Source organism: Anas acuta, chromosome 7, assembly GCF_963932015.1.
Source record: "Anas acuta chromosome 7, bAnaAcu1.1, whole genome shotgun sequence".
Lineage (NCBI taxonomy): Eukaryota > Metazoa > Chordata > Aves > Anseriformes > Anatidae > Anas > Anas acuta.
In genome coordinates this window covers 12,199,661-12,217,922 of record NC_088985.1, presented here as the reverse complement: position 1 = coordinate 12,217,922, position 18,262 = coordinate 12,199,661, and the positions used below count along the sequence as shown (strand labels likewise).

At 44.7% G+C, this 18,262-nt stretch overlaps 1 protein-coding gene across 3 annotated transcripts in view; it reads left to right on the top strand.

Moving 5' to 3' along the window:
* Nucleotides 1-404: 404 nt before the first annotated feature.
* The window catches only part of TSPAN14 (tetraspanin 14), a 43,045-nt gene continuing 25,187 nt past the window's right edge, over nucleotides 405-18,262 (top strand). For 2 of the 3 annotated variants that reach the window (XM_068687879.1, XM_068687882.1), the window contains exons 1-2: nucleotides 775-1,185; nucleotides 15,072-15,169. In XM_068687879.1, the coding sequence (XP_068543980.1) occupies nucleotides 15,089-15,169 (81 nt within the window). In that variant the 5' untranslated portion in view covers nucleotides 775-1,185; nucleotides 15,072-15,088. Of the gene's footprint in view, nucleotides 427-774; nucleotides 1,186-15,071; nucleotides 15,170-18,262 lie in introns of those variants that run through there. The other variant, XM_068687880.1, reaches the window with a different exon arrangement.

Genomic DNA, 18,262 nt, shown 5'->3' with positions numbered 1-18,262 from the left:
GCTTCCCAAAACCCTTTTACAAAGCAGGCCTTACTGCCTTTGATCTACGCAGGAGGCCAGGACTGCCTTTCTCCCATTATTTGGGAGGGCAGGGAGGCCAAGATGCAAAACACAGATGGGGACAAGAAAAGCTGAGGTAACCATCAGGTAACAGCAATGCCCAGGGACTGCTCCACACGAGGATCGATTTGGAGGGCTGACCTGTGGCCAGATCTGGCCCGGGGAAGCAGGCAGCCGATGGATGAGGCAGGATATTTCCCCACCTTCCAGGTGGCAACCGCCTCAGGTGAGAGCTCTCGCTTGCTCACCACAGGGGTTTAAAAACCATGAGTCAGCCACTCCTTCCCCTCACGCCTGCCTTCCTGAGGCCTCATCAGAGAAGCTTAAAAACCCCGGGACGCTTGAGGACTCAAAATACTCTTTGGGGTAGCTTTATTTGTTTATTTTTCCTTCAACTTCTGGTTTTCTAGGTAGCGCTCGGGTTGTGCTTCTAGGGTTCTGCCCTGAAATTGCTTCACGCTCGCTGTGGTTACGAAAGCCTGAGGGGAGCGTGGTGGAAGCGAGGCCGCCCCTTGCAGCGACCTGCCCCGGCCCGCCACCGAGCTCACGGTTTCTTGAACCTCTTCCGCAGGGCGGCCCCGCGGCCATCTCGGTTAAAAAAACGTCTAAAATGATGATATTTGTTATTATGAAGCTGACAGCGCCGGGCTTCCTCCAGCGGGGCTCTGAGGGGCGGCCGCTAGGGCGGGGCGGAGCCGCGCCGCTCGCAGCCCCCGCCCGGCCTCGGGGGTTGTCGCAGCGGGCGCCTGAACCGGGGTTCCCCCGGCGGCTGGGGAGAGGGCACGGATCCGCCTGGAGGCCGGTGGGAGCCCGGTGGGAGCCCGGGACAGCGGCGGGCCCGCAGGCGGAGGGGCCGGCTTCCTTTGTGTGGAGGGCGGCTGCGTGTGCGAGGAGCAGGCGTGGCCTGGCAGCGCATTTCCGCGCCGCCTCGGTCACCGGGAACCGGCGGCGAGGGGGGCGGCTCGGGGCGGCTCCGCCGAGCGGCTCCGTGGCGGTGTCTGGGCAGCGTCTGCAGGCGGCTCCGCGCCGTGCCCATGGACTAGCCGCGGCACCCCGGAGCTCGCCGGCCACCGCCTCGCCCTCCTCCCAACTTGGCGAAACTTGGCGAGCAGGCTGCTGCCCCGGGTGAGTCCCGACCCCCGGCCGGGGCGGCGTGCGGGCTGCACGTCTGCTCTCTCCCTGATCCCCTTTTCCCATTAAAACCGCGGCGTTTCGGAGCGCGAGTGGGGACGAGGGGCTCGCAGCCCCCCGGCAGCGGGCAGCCATTTCGGGCGTGCTCCAGGCGCCGCGGCGGGGGCTCGGGAGGGAGGAGGAGGCGGCAGGCTTCCTCGGGCAGCCGGCGTGAAGTTGTTTCCGCGGCGAGGAGCCGCCGGGGATCGCAGGGCCGGGTCCGGATCCGGGCCCGCCCGGCTTTCCCCTTGGCCTTGGGCCGCCCGCCGGGCGAGCGGCTGCCGGGCGGCTCCCCGCGGCGCTGCAGGTGAGGCCCGCGGCGCGCCCAAGATGGTGGGCGGCGAGCCCCGCTGCACGGGCCGGCCCCCGGACACCGCGCTCCCCGCCGGGCCGCCGCGGGCTCCTGCTCCGGGGTGTTCCTGCTGCAGAGCGCTGCCGACGAGCTGCCACGCTGTGCGTGGCTTGTGTGGACTTACCCCTCTCTGTGTGCCAGCCTCATCTTTTTAGGGGACACACGGGTCTTCTGCGTTCCCCTGCCTCTGTAGGGAGAGGTTTAAGTAGGGCTGGAGGCGGCTCGGAGCGATGCAGGGAGCAAGCCCCGTGGTGTTGTACCTGCCTGCCTACCGCTGGCCTTTTTCCCTGTGTGCAACAAACGAGAAATCTTACGCTTTCAAAGTGTCTGCAGCAGGCTGTGAAGTACATGGCGAACTTCACCTCCTGTACTCAGTTTGTACTGAGGGCGGTTCCATTTGGAGCCTTTCTGAGTGGTAACAATAATAATTAAAAAATAATAGTTTAAAGGTAAGATAAGTTACTCGTGTTGGTTTTTCCCTTTCCTTGGTAGGCCTTCAAAGGTGGTGGTGGTGAGGCTATTTTAAGATAGCTGGCAGGATCAGATTTTTCCAGTACTGCTTTTTTTTTTTTCTCCTCCTTCTCCAAGGGGGCATGAAACTTGTGACCTGGAGCTTTGGATAAATTGCAAGGAAACCAGCTCTTTGAGGATGGAAATACAGGGTATATATTTTTCATAAATGCTCAGTGGGGTGCTGATTTCCTTTCCAGCTATCTCCATCAGTGAGCTGATGACTTCACACATGACTTCCTGAGCAAACAATAAATGTGTGAGACTTCAAATACTGAGGTGGGGATGGTGTTTGAGATAGTACTGCCATCTGCTTGACAGGGAAAGAAGAGGTCAGGTGGGAGTTTGGGTCTGTTCCCTGGTATGAAGTAGGAGTGAGCTGGGTGGGAGGAAACTGTTTCACAGCTTTTGTGTATTTTTTAAACAAATACAGAATGTGTGTTCTTCAAATGGTGTTCTGTATCCTCTGGCTAATGACGCTGCAAGAAAGTACTTCTAGGGTACGATGTTCTTTTAGCTCTTTTCTTGGGGGAACAAAAAACGTGATGTTCTCTATCCTTAAAAGACTTTCATGTTCAAAATCATAGTGCCACTGAAACAGCAATTTTTAGGAATAGTTTCCCAAAAGATTGGAAATGCATCTGTTGAAAAATAAGTTGCATGCTAGTTTTTTCTTGTTGTTGATGGTCTCACTCATGGGTTGGCAAGGCTTTGCTAAAGGGTAAGGTCTAGAACTAAGCCCAAGTCATTGAAAGCTGGTGTTCTTTGTCTGATCTGTGCTCTGAGATTTTGAAAAAAAAAAAAATCCACTTGGGTGGGGTATGGTGAAATATGTGAGCTTCAGACATGAGACAAAGGAGACTCTTATGCCCAGCTCACATGTGATTCAAGAATGTTTTTACTTGTGGGCTTTTTGTGCCATGCTGCTTTGCACTGTGGCTTCCTGGGTCAAAACGTCCCATTTCTGGTAGAAGAGGCCTCTGTACTCTTGTACTCTGGCATCCATGGTATATTTTCAAGGCTACTAACAGTCCAGTTCACAAAATCTGTGAATGTACTATGGTTGTTGAGTCCCTTTGTTAAGCTTTTCCATTGTACCTGCAATGAATCAAATGCACAAACAAGAGGTTTCTTTATTTTGGCATAAATATTGGAGAATTCAGCTGTGGGAACAGCAGCTGAAGGAATTGAGGAACAGTTCTCTTCCAGGTGGCTCTTGATACCTCCAAAGGAAGTGTCTTTCTCCCTGGTATTACACAAACAGAAAATGTAGGGCTCTTCTGGAGCTGTAGTAATGTTGTGTTGCTGGAGGGTACTGCTGCAGCCTTCCAGCCCCAGCGCTGCTCGGGCAGGAGCAGTGTCCTTGTCCTTTGTCCTTTGGCTCATGCTCAGCCAAAAGTATCCAGTCAAGGAAAGGTTTAAAGCGGTGTGGGAGATCTTCAGAGTAAAGCAGATCGAGGTTTGTTTTGTGGGGGTTTTAGAGTTTTATAGTCTGGATCCCCCCAAAATAACTGAAATCTGATTTTAGCCTAGCAAATCTTCCCTCAGGAAAAGGAGGGAGGAGAAAACATGTTGTGTTGTAGGTTCACACAACTTCATTTTGAAACAGCCACTATGTAATTAAATATAATTGAAGGTCTTGTGTTTTAGTTTTTTTGCATTGTAAAACAGCTTCTCTGGATGACTGAACAAAACCTGTCTTCACTGTGGTCAGTGAGCTGAAAAATTGTTGTTGGGTTAATTCTGCTATTTTAGGCACGTCACAGGTGGGGATTACAGAGAAAGGATTTAACCCGCAGAAAATAGTGATCCTCAAATATTGATGGGATAAGGGATTCCACTGTTTGCAGTTGAAACTACTGACTTGAATGACAAGGCTTTTGCTGACCTTGTTTGCACACATCTTGGAAATGAAGCCTTCTTTGAAAGAAGATTGTGAAAGACTGGGCAGAACACAGCCTCCCAAGTTCTGTTATCACCTATTGCAGCAGACTTGGAGCAAAGGAAAATAAAATGTGCTTGAATGCAAGAGGAAATGTCCTATGTGGCTCAAATTGTGCCTCAGCCCTTGTTTGGAAGTGAGGACCAGCACTTGTTCTGCCACAGCGTTTCCTGTTTCTCTCCCTTTTGGGGAGCAAAGAAGCAATATTTTTTTTCCTTTATAGTAAACCTCATACATGGTATGTGTGGATTTCTGTTCTTATCTGGAATGTCATCTTATGTATTTTCTTAGAGCTATTTCTGCGTACTTGTCTTTGCAGCAGTCTGTGCAACAGCTGGAAGTCTTGGGGCTGTCTCCTTTGTGAACCTGAATGTCCAAGGCAAAGGCGTAGGGCCTTGCTGTCTCATTCTGTGGGGTAGGCACACATTTACCAGATTTCCCTGGTATTGCAAGAAGCTGTGTGCTCTTGATCTAGAGATTGAACAGGAGTCTTCATTGTGAAAACCTGTGCTGAAGCCTATGGCTGGAGTTGAAGCTCTTCTTCAGTGCTAACAGGTTCAGGTGCTTGCTGAGCATGTGTGAATGTGAACTTTTGGCTTTAACGTGTTTTTATTTTGGCTTGATTGTTTCAGACAAGTTGGTAGTGCACAAAACTGATTTGTTCCTGTGACCCAAAAGCCCTTTCCAGCAGTCTTTTCCCTGTTTTAAAGGTTTTTGTTTTGTTGCCCAAAGATTAAATACTTGATATTTGTATCTGTCTGGAAAGTATTCTCTAATTGCATCTGCAGGAAGCAGGGTGAAGCACGGTGTTTAGAGGCAGCTGAATGCTGAAAATTTTATTACGTCAAGGAATGTTCTGTGTAGCAAGAGTTGTCTGCTCTTGCTTTGGGATATAAAATCGGTGCTGTGACAGGTATTCTGACAGCTGGGAACCCCCGGAACAGAGAGTATAGGGAGCAGCCTCAAGTAACTTACATCTGAAGGAAGACATCATAGTTGTTGGACTTTAGTCTCTTACATGACAGCAGGCTTCTGATTGCCAGGATAAGGAGCTCATGGCCTTGATACTCTTCCCCCCCCCCCCAACAATTTGTTATTGAACAGTACTCAGGGAAGTGCTTGATGTTATGTGGAAAATGAACACAGCAGTAAAGCTATACATAACACAGGGCACAAAGCAGAAAAGCTGCTCACCCTGCCTGTGATTTCAGTGTGTCTGCATGGCCAGCTTGTAGAGGAAGAAAGCTCACTTAAAAAGTTGTGTGGTTTGAAATTGATGGATGGGGAATTAGTGAGACGGCTCCCAGAAGAGCGTGAGGTGACTTTGCAAGGTGTACGCTGCAGTGAGACTGTGAAGGGTACGTGGACAAAGTGGTCACAGCAGTGATCCGCTTCTGCAGGGTGGGAGGGAGTTCAACTGCAAGACTTGTCCAGCTGGGACAAATGGGAAGGGAAGGTGTCTTCAGCTCTTCTTCTTTTTCTTCTGGGCCGGGCTGCTTGTGTAAGCAGCAGCGCTGTCAGCATGTTAAGATGGCAGTTTCCTGTGTTCTTACTTTTTTTTTTTTCCCCCTAGAGGTATGCTTTCTCCTTTGATTAAAGGCCCAGGTGAGGCTGTTGTGTCTCACTTCTGCACCTTCTCATTGTGCCTTTGCTATTTGCTGCTTGCAGAGACTGAAGTCTGGGCGTGAGGGAGCACCGACAGCATCGCTGCGTAGCCTCTGCCGCCGTGATCTCTGCTACACCATGTTGTTCTTGGCCAGCCCCTCACGAGGTGGAGAGCTTGTTTTTCCTCCTTCCCCTGGGGAGGACGCGAGTCTTCCAGCAAACAATTGACGGTTTCTCATGACCCGTGTGAGCACCGGCTACTGGGGGAAGGGCTGGAGCATTTCAAGCCCTGGCTTAGCAGCCTGGAGCAGCTTTGGTCTGTCTTACTCCTTGCCTTGTGGTAGCGTGTGCAAGGTGCTATGCAAACCTATCTGCCACATCTCCTGAAGCATTTGCTTCTTTAGGCTGAGCCACGTGGTCTCCTGAAGAGCTGACGGTGGCTAGGCTGAGGAGGTGTTTGAATGTTGTTTTGTCACTTCTCTAATGTTTTCCTGCATTGCACGGTAGAGGTTTGCATGCTAGTCCTGCTCTGAAAGTCACACAAGTGCCTTTCTTTCCCAGAAAGTCAGCTGGTAGGTGGAACAATTACCGTACCGTTGTTGAGCTGTCTGCGTGGCCACAAAGTGCTATTTTTTCTTGTGCTCCCCAAGCCTGTGATCATCCTGGTTGGCACATAAAACCAAAGTTCTGAGCGTGGGCTGAATGCAGCTTGTGTACCATACAGGGAGGGCAACGACAGTCAGTGAGCTTTGCATGAATGGGCTGCAAGTGCAGGTAGGGTGGATCCCATGGTGCTGGGAGGCTGTGCCAGGAGCACCTGTTCCTCCTGGATTTGAAAGCGGGAGCCCTGTTACTTACGGGGCCTGGGAAGGGAGAAAAATTGACTCTTCAGTGGCTTCAGCTCCACACCATGTTTCTGACATGGACACAGCATTGCTTAAGCAGAACAAATGGTGAGTGTAACTAGTATCACATAGATAGGTGTGTTCACTTCTCTGCAAGCTCATTGCTTTCTGAGGTCGTTTAAATTGTTAAAATATATAGGGACATTGAGTATAAAGGCTAAGAATATGATGCAGACATGAACAGGCTGCATGTTATACCCAAAGCAAGGCATACTTTTAGGAATAAAAAAAATGACATGGTAGTAATTCCTTTACTGTGTATTACTATAATCAGTCTCCCGTTTTTCTCTGTGGGGGAGGAAAAAAAAAAGAAAATGAAGGGATATCCTTTTTGGCTGAAATGTAACAGGAGACTAGAACAAGTGGCATTCCTGGGAAGTAGAGGAAAGCCACAATATGTTTAAAAGTTTAGGATGTTGTCCTCTGAAGAAGGAGCAGATGTGTCAGCAAAGCAAGTTGGCGGCTTCCTGTTTTTTTTCCAAGCTGTGATGTGTGATATAAAGTGGTACAGCAAGTGGAGGACCCGTTCTGTTCTTGAAGCCCAGTGGTCTGCATGGAGGCATGGGAAGGAGCAGATGGTGTCTGTGGAATACTTTCTACTGTTGGATAACTAAATATAAAGAAAATTATTCCCCATGCTGGCAGTTCTGGCTCCCCAAAGAAAATGCTTGCTTTGCAAGGCTCCAAAACCTTCTGTTGCAAGGGAAGGGGAAAAAAATGAAATTATATGGTTGTTTTAATTTGAGACTGAGTTTTGCCCTGCTACTGTTAATGTTATAGGGAATGGATATGTGTCTGCTCTCAGGAGAGGTGGGAGAAAGCAGCTGAGGGGTTTTGGTCAGCTAAGGTTGTTCTGGCTACTTGTTCTGACAGGCTTTGCTCCCCGAAGTGAACAAACGCCTGGTCAGAATGAGTGACACGCTTGTGTGTTTCCCAACGTCTGAGCTTTCTGTGAAGTGAAAAAGGCAACCATAGCTTGTGGTTTGTTTCTAAATGCTAGAGTTACAACACGTAGGCAAGCTTCTATTCTGGAGAAACTGCGTAATAGTTTTATTGTATTTTTTCTTGGGGAAGAAAGATTATTCCAGACACTTCCAAGGGGTTAATGAGCCATTGATTGCGCTGTGTCTAGTGTAGATTTAATTTTTCCTAGTAATCAGTCTGAGTTTTAACTTTTGCGAATGTGGATTATTCCGTAGTGCTTTAGAAGATAAGGTCAGTGAAGCCTACATCTTACACTCTTGCTGTTGTTTGCAATTCTCAAATATTAATAGAGCCTGACAGCTTATGAAATGATCCTTCACTTTCTCCTGCCTGTGTTCAGAAAACCAGTGACTTTTGGATTCATTTTACTTGTGATGTTTCTTTCTCTTTCTGCTTCCCCTGCTGTCTCTTGCTATAAGTCAGCATACAGAATAGAAGCTTTATGTGCAGTCAGCTCCTCTGAGCAGATCGCTCCTCAGCGGGGTCAGAGGTGCCGCTGTAGTTGGTGTTCCTTGTCAAGGGCTGCTGCACGTTGGAGCAGACAGTTTCTATCTGTTCACTTACTACTGCAGCGAACCTGAAGTCAGCAGAGCAGAAATACCATAAACCTGGTGAAATTCAGTACATGGCTAAGTCGAGTTGTGCCTCTGTCTCCTCAGTGTCAGTAGAAAATATTTGCAAATTGAATCTTCACAGTCACTGCTTGTGTTCTGTGGTGGTGTTAGTTCTCATTCTGACTAGGGCTTTGTTTTTGGTAATGAAAAACTGAAACTTCTGGAGCTGCTTTTGTGTGTGTGTGGTTTGTTTTTTAGAATTAGTGGTAGCTTTTGTAGCTAAGTAGGAAAAAAGACTTCACTAGTGTGTGAGCAGGACCAGCTGACTGTATCTTTTGGTAGCTTCTGTGTGAAGAGTTGTGGGAAGTGATTGTTACAAGTGCTCTTGTCCTCCCTTCGTGGTCTTTGATTGTGTGCTCTCTTCAAGTCTTCCTTTCCTGTATTTTTGTTAGGTTAAGAAAATAAGTAGATCTAATATCCTGTGAGTAATAGCTTGAATGGTTCCCTGAATTGCAGTTGTGGTGCTTTTATGCCAAAGATTTGGTGGCTTTTTAGACAAATGGGCAGTTCGGAAGAGGTTATCAGATAATATTCCTTAATGCTCGTGTATATTTTCAGAATTCAAGGTGTCTGTATTCCGAATGTTAGTCTGAGTTCAGAGTACTTTCACACGGTATTTCTGATTCAGCTTGTCTGCATGAAAGCAGCTGGTTTTGCCATAAGCAGGTGCACAATGTCAGTGGTCTGCAGAGCTTCTGTGGGGCTCTTCTGAATTGCTGCTGCTTTGTTTTGGGTTTGGGAACACTGATAGCTGTTCCTTACAAGTTTTCTTAAGCTGCAGTTTGTGCTGCAGTGAATAAAGCCTGGTCACTGAAAGCTGAAGCTCTTCCCATCTTAGAGGGGATTGGGTCAGTTCTGAGGATTGTTGGGGGGTATGTGTTGGAACAAGTTGGGCCAGAAATACTCTTCAAACAGTGTGAGGACTTTGACTCTCCAGCATACTACAGAAGTAAGAGCCCCAAAAGATGATGTTTTGAGAAATCTGTCTAGCTTTGGTTGTATTTTCCATTAACGTCAAAGATTTGTTTCTGGCCATTATTTCTCTGTTAATAAAAGAGGGATAGAGAGGGATAACTATTAGCCATGACTGCCATGTCAGTCTTTCAGGTTAAAAAATTAAAAAACAGACAAAAAAAACACACCTTTTGTTGAATAATCTTCAGGTTTCTTCTAAGAATGAGCAGATGTTTCTCTGCTCTTTTGGGTTGCAGCGGAAATAAATATACCCTTATATTCCCTTGCTCCTTAAGAGAAGTGTGTATTTCTTTAGAGGCCCTTGTAAGAGTTCCTCGGAAACAAAATTACTAAATAAAGATGACACAGCCTTGCAGAGAGTTCTTGAATCATCAAAGTGTTGTTATCTCCCATTCCAGAGATGGATTAGCCTGTGTAAGAGCTGTAAATCCAATCACTTTTTCTTTTTGTTCCCCAAGCTCAGTCCTTACACATGAAGACTTGACACCCAGCACCTGCTGCTGTACTGATCTTGGTGACTCGCTGTGGTCAGTTTCTCTGGGGATGTGGAAAGAGCAGTCTGTAGGTGCTTCCTGGTTGTGCCCTTTTCAGAAAGGCCCAAAGAAAGCCTGAGCTGCTCCTGCTCAGGGACATGTCCGTCTTTCCACTTCACTCACAAGCATGCAGGCCAACAAACAAACAACCCAGCCACAGAAAACTATTAAGTGAACACCTCCAAGAGAATGATGCTTATTTTTAATAACAGTGACCTGAATGAATGAAGTACTGTTTTTGTTAGGGAGTTGGTGTTGATGGCGTAGTGGAGTTAAGCAGGCACACCTAAAGAAGCAATAGGCCAACGTGCATCTCTTGCTATATGGTAAAAAATTCTTCCCACTCCTCTGCTGTGCTGTGTTTGTGTCCATTTCCTTCACCAGGTTCATGTGGACCCAATACTTTGTATTGGTGGATGATGGCTGGGGAGGGAACAACCAGCAGAATTATTTTTTTTCCTCATGCCTCACTTCTGTACAGTGTTCCCCAGCTTCATCCATTTCCATGCATTAGCGTTGTGTTGTCTGTGATACTGGTGTAGAGAGCACTGCAGTGGTACCGAATTTCCTTGAGCACACTTGGGAGCTGGTGCTGCTTCTGGCCTCCCAGCATTGTCCTTGTGCTGCCACCTGACTGCCTCCACTGCTGGTGCCCGTGTGGCTCTGGCGAGGTGGGTTGGGAGGCTCAAGTCTGCTTTCTTAGCACGTTTGACAAAACTGCGGGGTTGACTTGCTGGTCCCCTTCTGCTGAGTAGGATGAGGAGTGGCTGTGGATTGCACGATGGGGCAGGGAAGGAGGAATTGGTGCGGTGGCAGCGCTGACTTTAACTGCAACATGAGTGTGGCTTAGGTCTGCTTGGTAAAGCTATAATGCCTCCTGAGGTTCAGAAGCGTTTGTGGACCTAGGCTTAGAGATGCATATTAGTGTTCCAGTTTTTGTCTGTTCTACATTGGTATCTTATCTTTGAGGATTTCCTTGCATATCCACAGGAGATTGGTTAATACATCACAGCTTTGTTTTGTAAGGGTTAAAGTCTACAGACTGTATCACTGCTACAGTATTTGGAAAGTAAGAGTGGAAGAGTGGGTGTAGAAATGCTTTTGAAATGGCAGCATTCACTTGATGAACGACAACTTCTTTTCTTTGTTAAAGCTGAAAACAAAGTTATAAATTCTACCAAAGCAGCTGTGCTCTATATTTAATTTGTAGAAATTCCTGTTGCTATGAGTGGGTGATAACTGCCAGCTGAGACACTGTGACTTTGTCAGAAATGCAGTAGAGAAAGTGACTAGTCAGTGCTGCCTACAGGCTGCCTGAAGCTTCCCAATGTTTTGTAGCATCACTAACCATAGTTATGCAGCCTGTGATGCAAAGTACGTGAAGTACAGAGGTAGCAGATTTTTGTCTGATAACAGATCCTTCCTACGCTAGGACTCATGACTGTTTTTAGTATAAACATGGGAAAGGTGGCTGTGTGGCTTTGAGTGGGTTGTTTGGCCTCTTTATTTGTAGGGTTGGGGAAAAAAACAGTCAAACATACCTACACTTCAGATGTCACATGTCAGAATGTCAGTCCCACATCAGTAGGGACCATACTTCTCCGTATAGCATTTGGTGGTCTGTCAAGAAGAACCAAAGGCTCCCGATGTGGATAAACAAATGCAGTTAAGTCAAATCTGCTCTCAATATAGGTATTTCAGGAGGAAACATCTGTCTCAGGAACCATTGCTGTTGTTGTAGGAGAGCTTCTTGCAACAAAGAACCCATGCTGGTTGTACCAGACCCCTGCCATTTCAGAGCATTAAGAAAAATAAAGAGCAAATAAAAAATCACTTTCCTTTTTCATCCTGTGACAGTCCTATGATGGGTATGGCTGGGGCACCTCCCCAGTTGTACGGGGAAATGTGGAGAGATGTGTTACAAGTTGTTGGTCAGTGATGACTTAAGCAGGCAACAGTGCTTATCAGTAAGGACACTTCTGACGCTCCTGGTGCTGAGTTTCTGTGCAGCTGGGACTTGAATAATTGGATGCAAATCTGTGTTGAAGAGGGCAATCTAACAAAGTAAGACCAGACTGTGCTTGTATTTTGGTTCCTGAATTGCTATGCTTGCTTTTCTGCTTCAGATTGCACCTTCAGGCTCTTAGTCTGTGTAGCTGAACCCTGTTTTTAAGGAATGTAGTGCTGTGAGACACTTCGCTGTGTGATGTGTGCTGGGGCAAACGGAGTATTGAACACGGCTCAGATTAGTGAGGTTCTGCTGCTTTGTCCTAGCATCTTCTTCCTCTTTTCCCCAGATCCATCACACTTGCTGACTAGTTCAAGTGTATGAACCTAGATTGTTAAAATATGAGTTGCCATTTAGAGCTAGAGATGTAGCTATGTAGTTAGTCTAAGGGATTCAAAGCTGGGAAAATCAACTGATTGCTCCTTTTCTAGTGTTGTCTCAGTAGCACGCTTAGAAAAGCATGCTAGGAAAGTTGTGTCCAAACAGGCTTTCTTTGTAATGTCTTGTAAGATGCGTAAATGCTGCCTGTGAAGCTGGATGGGATGAAAATGTCAGCAACTGAAGTTGAAGTAGGGCGTGAGGAAATGGAACTGTCTATATGTTAAGAATGTGTGTTGCAAAACTAAGCTTATGCGTGTGACTGGGTTACATTTAGAGAAGTAATTTCCAGTTATTGCCTGTAGTGCCATAAAGTAGCACTTCCATTATTGAAGTACAAAGGTTGTGTGTGTTAGCTGGTGTCTCTGTAGTTGTTGGGTTCTTGTTAAAAATGAGCCGTGACCATACAAACTAGTAATAGGATGAGTTTTTGGATGGCAAAACTTGTCAGTGTTTGATTAAAACTGAATGGGATTCAACTTTTGTACTATTGAAATAACGAGCTAAGGTTCTAACGGTGAATATTCATACCCTAGCATGAGAAATTTTGCAGGTATTGTTTCTGTGAGAATGTGCAATACATCCTTTAATCTTTCTGCTATTTCTCTGTAAACAGCTTAGTAGTTCATTGTGCACACTGTCTCTTTATTAGAGCTGTTCATGGCAAAAAGTTTCAGTTCTTATTTAAACTCAGTTTTATTCCATCTCATATGGAGGTTTCTCAACTTTTTATAGTAGCTTTTAATCAAGCTTTCTTCACTAGTGCTCCAATTTAAAAGGCTGCATCAAGTACATAATGATATAAAAACATGGTGATACTGAAATCCTCTTCCTCATCTGCATTTGTGCTTGTGTTTCTTAACAATAACAAACTGATAAGCTTTTGAGGATGTTGCTGTTAAAGAGCCTGCACCTCAAGATAATTGAGCTCTTGCTTCTCTCTGGTGAGGTTGCCAGGCAGTCATCCTGAGTGCTGGACAAGGGCTCCTCTGCCCAGTGCAATGCACTTCTGGTAGTGTACATATTTCTGCATTCATGTGACATTCGTTTCAACCAAGAGAAGTTTTGTGCCTTAACCAAAGTGTTTCAAACTTGGAGTTTTCTATGAAAGAGAGAGCAGAGTATTTTGTTGCTGAAGGGTCTTTCAAGATGCTGTCTAGAATTGCCTGTGGATAATGTGTCTAAAACAACCTGCATAGGTATCATCTTAAAGTTTATTTAGGTGATGTCTGGCTTTATTATATATAAATTAATCAATTTCCAATCAAGTGGATCAGTGTAACTAGTATAACACCTGCCAGTTTTCAGTGGGGTCTGAAAATTTATCTACATGCAGTTGTCTTGGGTTGGAAAAAGCAGAAATTGTCTGCAAATCTTTCAGTCTTACTTGCTGTATCAGGTCACCTGACTTTCCAGTTTTTTTTTTCCCGTAACTTTGTAAAAGTATGGAGTGTTTACTGAAATGTTCTCTTTAGATTTTCTGCACTGTTTCTGCATTTCTGATAACTATCTCATGGTTAGGCTGCCGAGAAGCTTTCTGGATGGTGATAAAAAGGAGGCGAGCGTGTCTGGACCATGCAGGGACTTGGTTTGGTTGCAGGTGGAAGCCAAGCCAGGGACAGGGAGAACGCTGGAAGGAAAATCAAAGCCTACCTGGGATCCTTGTGCATAGCTTCCTGGGCGGAAGATGTCTGTCATGTGTCCTATCTGTGTATGTGTGGCTTTAGCTTCGGGGAAAGGCTTAAGGCAAGATTTGAAATGCCTGTCATGAGACTTCAAAAACAAGTTTTTCCGAGATGACACTGATAGTAGTAATTCATGGTTGTCCTGGAAAATGATCAGTAGTGTACTTACAATAAAGAACGTACGGGTATTTGTTTCTCTCCCTGCTCTTTTGGGGTGTGTGTGTGTTTTTTTTTTTTTTTTTGTTAACACCCAGTTACAGATTGCTTTCTAAAAGAGATGTATTTGCCTTCCTATAACTGTGGCTGCAGTGGTGATCTGCAGCTAACCATTCCATGGCACTTTTTCAGACTTTGCAGGCTAGGCTTAGTTTTTGCATGCTGTCTGTAGATGCCCAGGTCAGCATAGTCCTTGAAGTCTGTTTCTTAGTGATGAGGTGTTTGAAAAATTCTCTCTGCTTGCTTCTGTTGCAGGCGTTTCCTAAATGTCTTATGGGAGGAAAACATTTGTCTCAAGTGCACAGAGGGTTGAAATCTGGAGCTGCTGCGTGGGGTCAGTTGTAGGCAGCGTTTGTTGCACGGTCAGTTCTCTGAAACTTGGCTGGGTGGCTGAGTGCTTTGTCTTTCCAGCTTTCATCTTAAGAGCTTGTCTTCTGTTTTTCTATCCATGGCATTTCTGCAGAAGTGGGTTAGCTACAATACGAAAAGCTTTATTTAGTTCTCTGAAATGTTTGAGCAACAATTGCAATTGAACCTTATCTCTCTCTCACATATAACGAAACATGAAAACAGAACTCTGCAGAGCAGATCAGCTGTCTGATGGTGTGGCTTTTCTTAAGAATAAAACCTCTCGTGGTGTACTCTTTTGATAAATAAACATTAAAATACGGAAAGGAGTACAACTCCCTGTTGCATTTAGCACCATGGACACTGAAGTTTTCCAGGTAACCACTTGGAACAGATTGCTAGGTCTGGGGTGTTGGATGTAAAATCCACAGGGTGTGTTTAGACTTTTTGCGAAAGTCCAGGCAGCTCTCTGTGTAAATACAACGGCTTTGAGGGAGTGAGAAAGCTGATGTGGATCTTAGGGTAGTTATATAGCCAGTTTCCTTTTTGGGTGTCCCTCCCTGTTACCATGTTAGTGCACTTAAAGAAGATAAAGTTATTAAACAATAAATACTTAGAAGGAGTTTGGGGTACGCAAAAGTTTGTGAGCTGACTTCGAACGTACTTCTGAGTGACATGTGGTACAGGTTACAATAGTCCTTTGTTAACAGAGTGAAAGATCTGGAAAAAATTCCTTGTTCTTAAAATCTTTGACTGATTCTTTCAATTTTTTTCTCTTCTATGCAGGCGCTGTGTTATAGAAGATGCACTATTACCGATATTCTAATGCAGAGGTCAGCTGTTGGTACAAATACCTGCTCTTCAGCTACAACATTATCTTCTGGGTGAGTACAAAATGTAGAAACAAATAGTTTGGGAGTACCTCAATTTCATTAATTTCCTGCGCTTCCATTCAAGATGTGTCTAAATCTTTAACTGAAACCAGGTAGCTGATTTATAGTGTATGTCCCTGGTGTTCTGAAGTTGCAGAAGCCTATCCCATGTACAAAAGTAATTATTACTGAAAATTATATGGATACTAATTTCTCAGTCTTCCTCCTCTCCTACCATTAGATGGAAGATAAATGAGTGAAGGAGAGATAATAGCCTTCTTATTCAGAAGGGAAAGATCTGCTTTAAGGATTTGTCAAAAGAAAGTAGTCTCAGTTGTTGCTGACAGGGCCTCTGTCCTTTGGATGATGGAGGCCACTAAATACTGGTTGTGTGTTTGGGCAAAGGTTAAATCTGTCCTTAAGTGCACTTACGTGGCATGTTAGGTTGCTTCCCTTTTTAATATAAGTGTCTTCAAATATATCTCTTCAGATCTGCTTTGATCTTTGTGTTGGAGCGTTGCAGCTATAAGTACAGTGTGCAGAAGAGAAGGAAGGAGTTGCCGGCTGTTAACACATTTCTGGGGCTTTAGAATGTAATCAGGATCTTAAAGGCTATGTTTCCAGGATAGCAAGGCTGTCTGATGCCATCTTTAAATACTTGATTAGGGACTAGCTTGCCTCTAATGTTTGTTTACTGTTAATTCAAAGAATGCAAAATCAGGTGTGTGGATTTAGATGAGTATGATGGTCAAGATGACCAAAGCACCTACCTTAGGAAAGGCAGCTGTTCAAAGGTCAGTATATAGCCTTGCATTAGAAATAGTATTCTCTGAGGGGTTGTGAGGCCAAAGGTACTGATCAATTGAACCTTTTAATTCTTTTCAGAATGTGTAGGTCAGGTATTAGGAGCTCACACCTGAAGTAATGGAAGCTTAAGTCATGGTAAGGCATAGGTAGTCATGATGAAGTGCAGATACAGGGACTTTGCCCAATGCTAGCAGCTTGGGTTAATGTTTTCATTCAGAGCTGAAATGCTTGTATAGTCTGCATAGTCTTCTCTAAATTATTCTATTTTTTTCAAAGCAAGAAGGGTCAGTAGGAATCAAAGAATTGTATGTGGTTGAAACATCTTGTTTAAGTTGAGTAAAAATTGTTTCATTTCACCCTGACTTGTCTGAGATCAGTACTTGTGCTAGAGCAGACTACATAAATCTGATTTTTTTGTCACTGTTCATCAAACCACCCCATCTTCCTAGACCCTAAAGTTAAAGATTTAGATAGTTACTACTAAATCTATCTGTATTAACTTCAGAGGGAAAAAGTCTGAATGTAAGCTACAGACAACAGAATCTTGTTCATACTTGTCAATAATGACTCGGTGGTTTGCTTGATTAACCCACAAAGTTCTGGTAAACTGGATTAGCATTTCTGTGCATTTTGGCTGCTTTTGTAGTATGTAAAGAATGAGCCTTTTTGAAAGATGCGTATGTGATGGGCAAAACTGAGTTAATTTAGAATCATAGAAAAGTCTAGTTTGAATGGATCTTCTGGAGATAGTCTGACTCAGTCTTCTGTTCAAAGCAAGATCTTTAGTGTAGGGGATCACTGCTCAAAGAGGAAAGCCAGGAATCTTGTGAGCTTCTTAGTAATGAATTTTCTGCTGTCTTTAGTCATCCTAATAAAAATGTTAGAGGGCTAGGTTAATTCTGAGACTGAAATGTCTGGGTGCTGTTGGAAACCACAGAACTCTGCTACTGTCACAACTAGCTTACTAGTGCACTGTTTTGACGTGATACTGGAGCATTAAGCCCTAGGGGCTTGTGTGGCTAACAGGGCAGAAGAGGTGTGAGGTGTTGCTTGTCCACAGTATTGCCTTAGAGCAAATGTTTGAACATAAGCGATATTTTTTCCCCTATCATTTGAGTACTTTTATCATAGCTTCCTGTGTCATAACTTAAGCCCTCATGCCACCAGCTCTGTAGTTACTTTTTGTCTTACATAATACAACTCCCATGTACCTGTAGCAGAATGCTGTATGAGAAATAGAATTTGTTTGGCTGTGTTCTTTGAAGTTCTGGTTTTCAGAGAAATCACTGTGTTACTGAAGGGATGCTCTCATACAGATATTGAGAGATGTGTGAAATGGACAGATTATTTTTTTGTTGTCCCCGAATGTATTAAGATTGTGCTAGACCTCTTCCTTTCTAGCAAATAAATAATGAAGTACTGTTTGGGTAAACAGTCTTTAAAGAGCTAAAATTATTTTGTCTTTATTGGGAATGCTATCAGTCATTTCTCTCTGCTTTTTTTTTTCCTCAGGAATTCATTTTTTTCATTTCCTGAGGAGTTCTCAAGTTTTTGAATATTGATTGTATTCTCATGAAATTAATGATGAAAGTCTAAGGGTTTTTCCTTTCCACAGAGAATCTTTTTAAGAGACGCGAAAATGTTGAGAACTTGAAATACAGTTTATGGGTTTCCAATGATTTTTGTTTTTGCTGGAAGAATTGTTCTTCTGCAGGTGTTAGGAATTTTGGTAGTTTGCTCAGTGAATGGTCTAAAGCTTCTGCTGAAAAGTTATCATCAGGCTGACCTGGTAAATTATGTGTAACTACAACTCTTTTGGCAAGTGTGGCAGCTGTAGTTGTAGAACAGGCTATGTAAAAACATTGAGTGGGAGGGTAGGCGCTCTTATAAGCAAGTGCATGAATCTTAGCCAATGCAGTAGTTCAAGAGCCTATGACATCAAGCTGGCTGAGATGGCGAGTCTAGCAATGCATTTAATTGGACAAATCAGTGCTGTGTAGAAGAACAAAGTAAATAAGCTTCTATGCGCCTTAAAATAAGAGTGGGCTAAAAAAAATCAGAAGGGAAATGTAACTGTACGTTAAAATCAGCATTTAAGGAGGCAGTGCTATTTCTGATCAAGATTTTTTGATTTGCAGGACAGGTGCATGGGCACTCATGGGTAAACTGCTCAAATCTGCTTGCTGGAATGAGAAATGCGAATGCTCCAGCAGGTGGGCTGATAAAGTTGCATGCTGTGGATGCGGCACAGCTGCACTGGATCAAGTGCACAGCTGGGCCCAGGAGCCCTGCTGGATC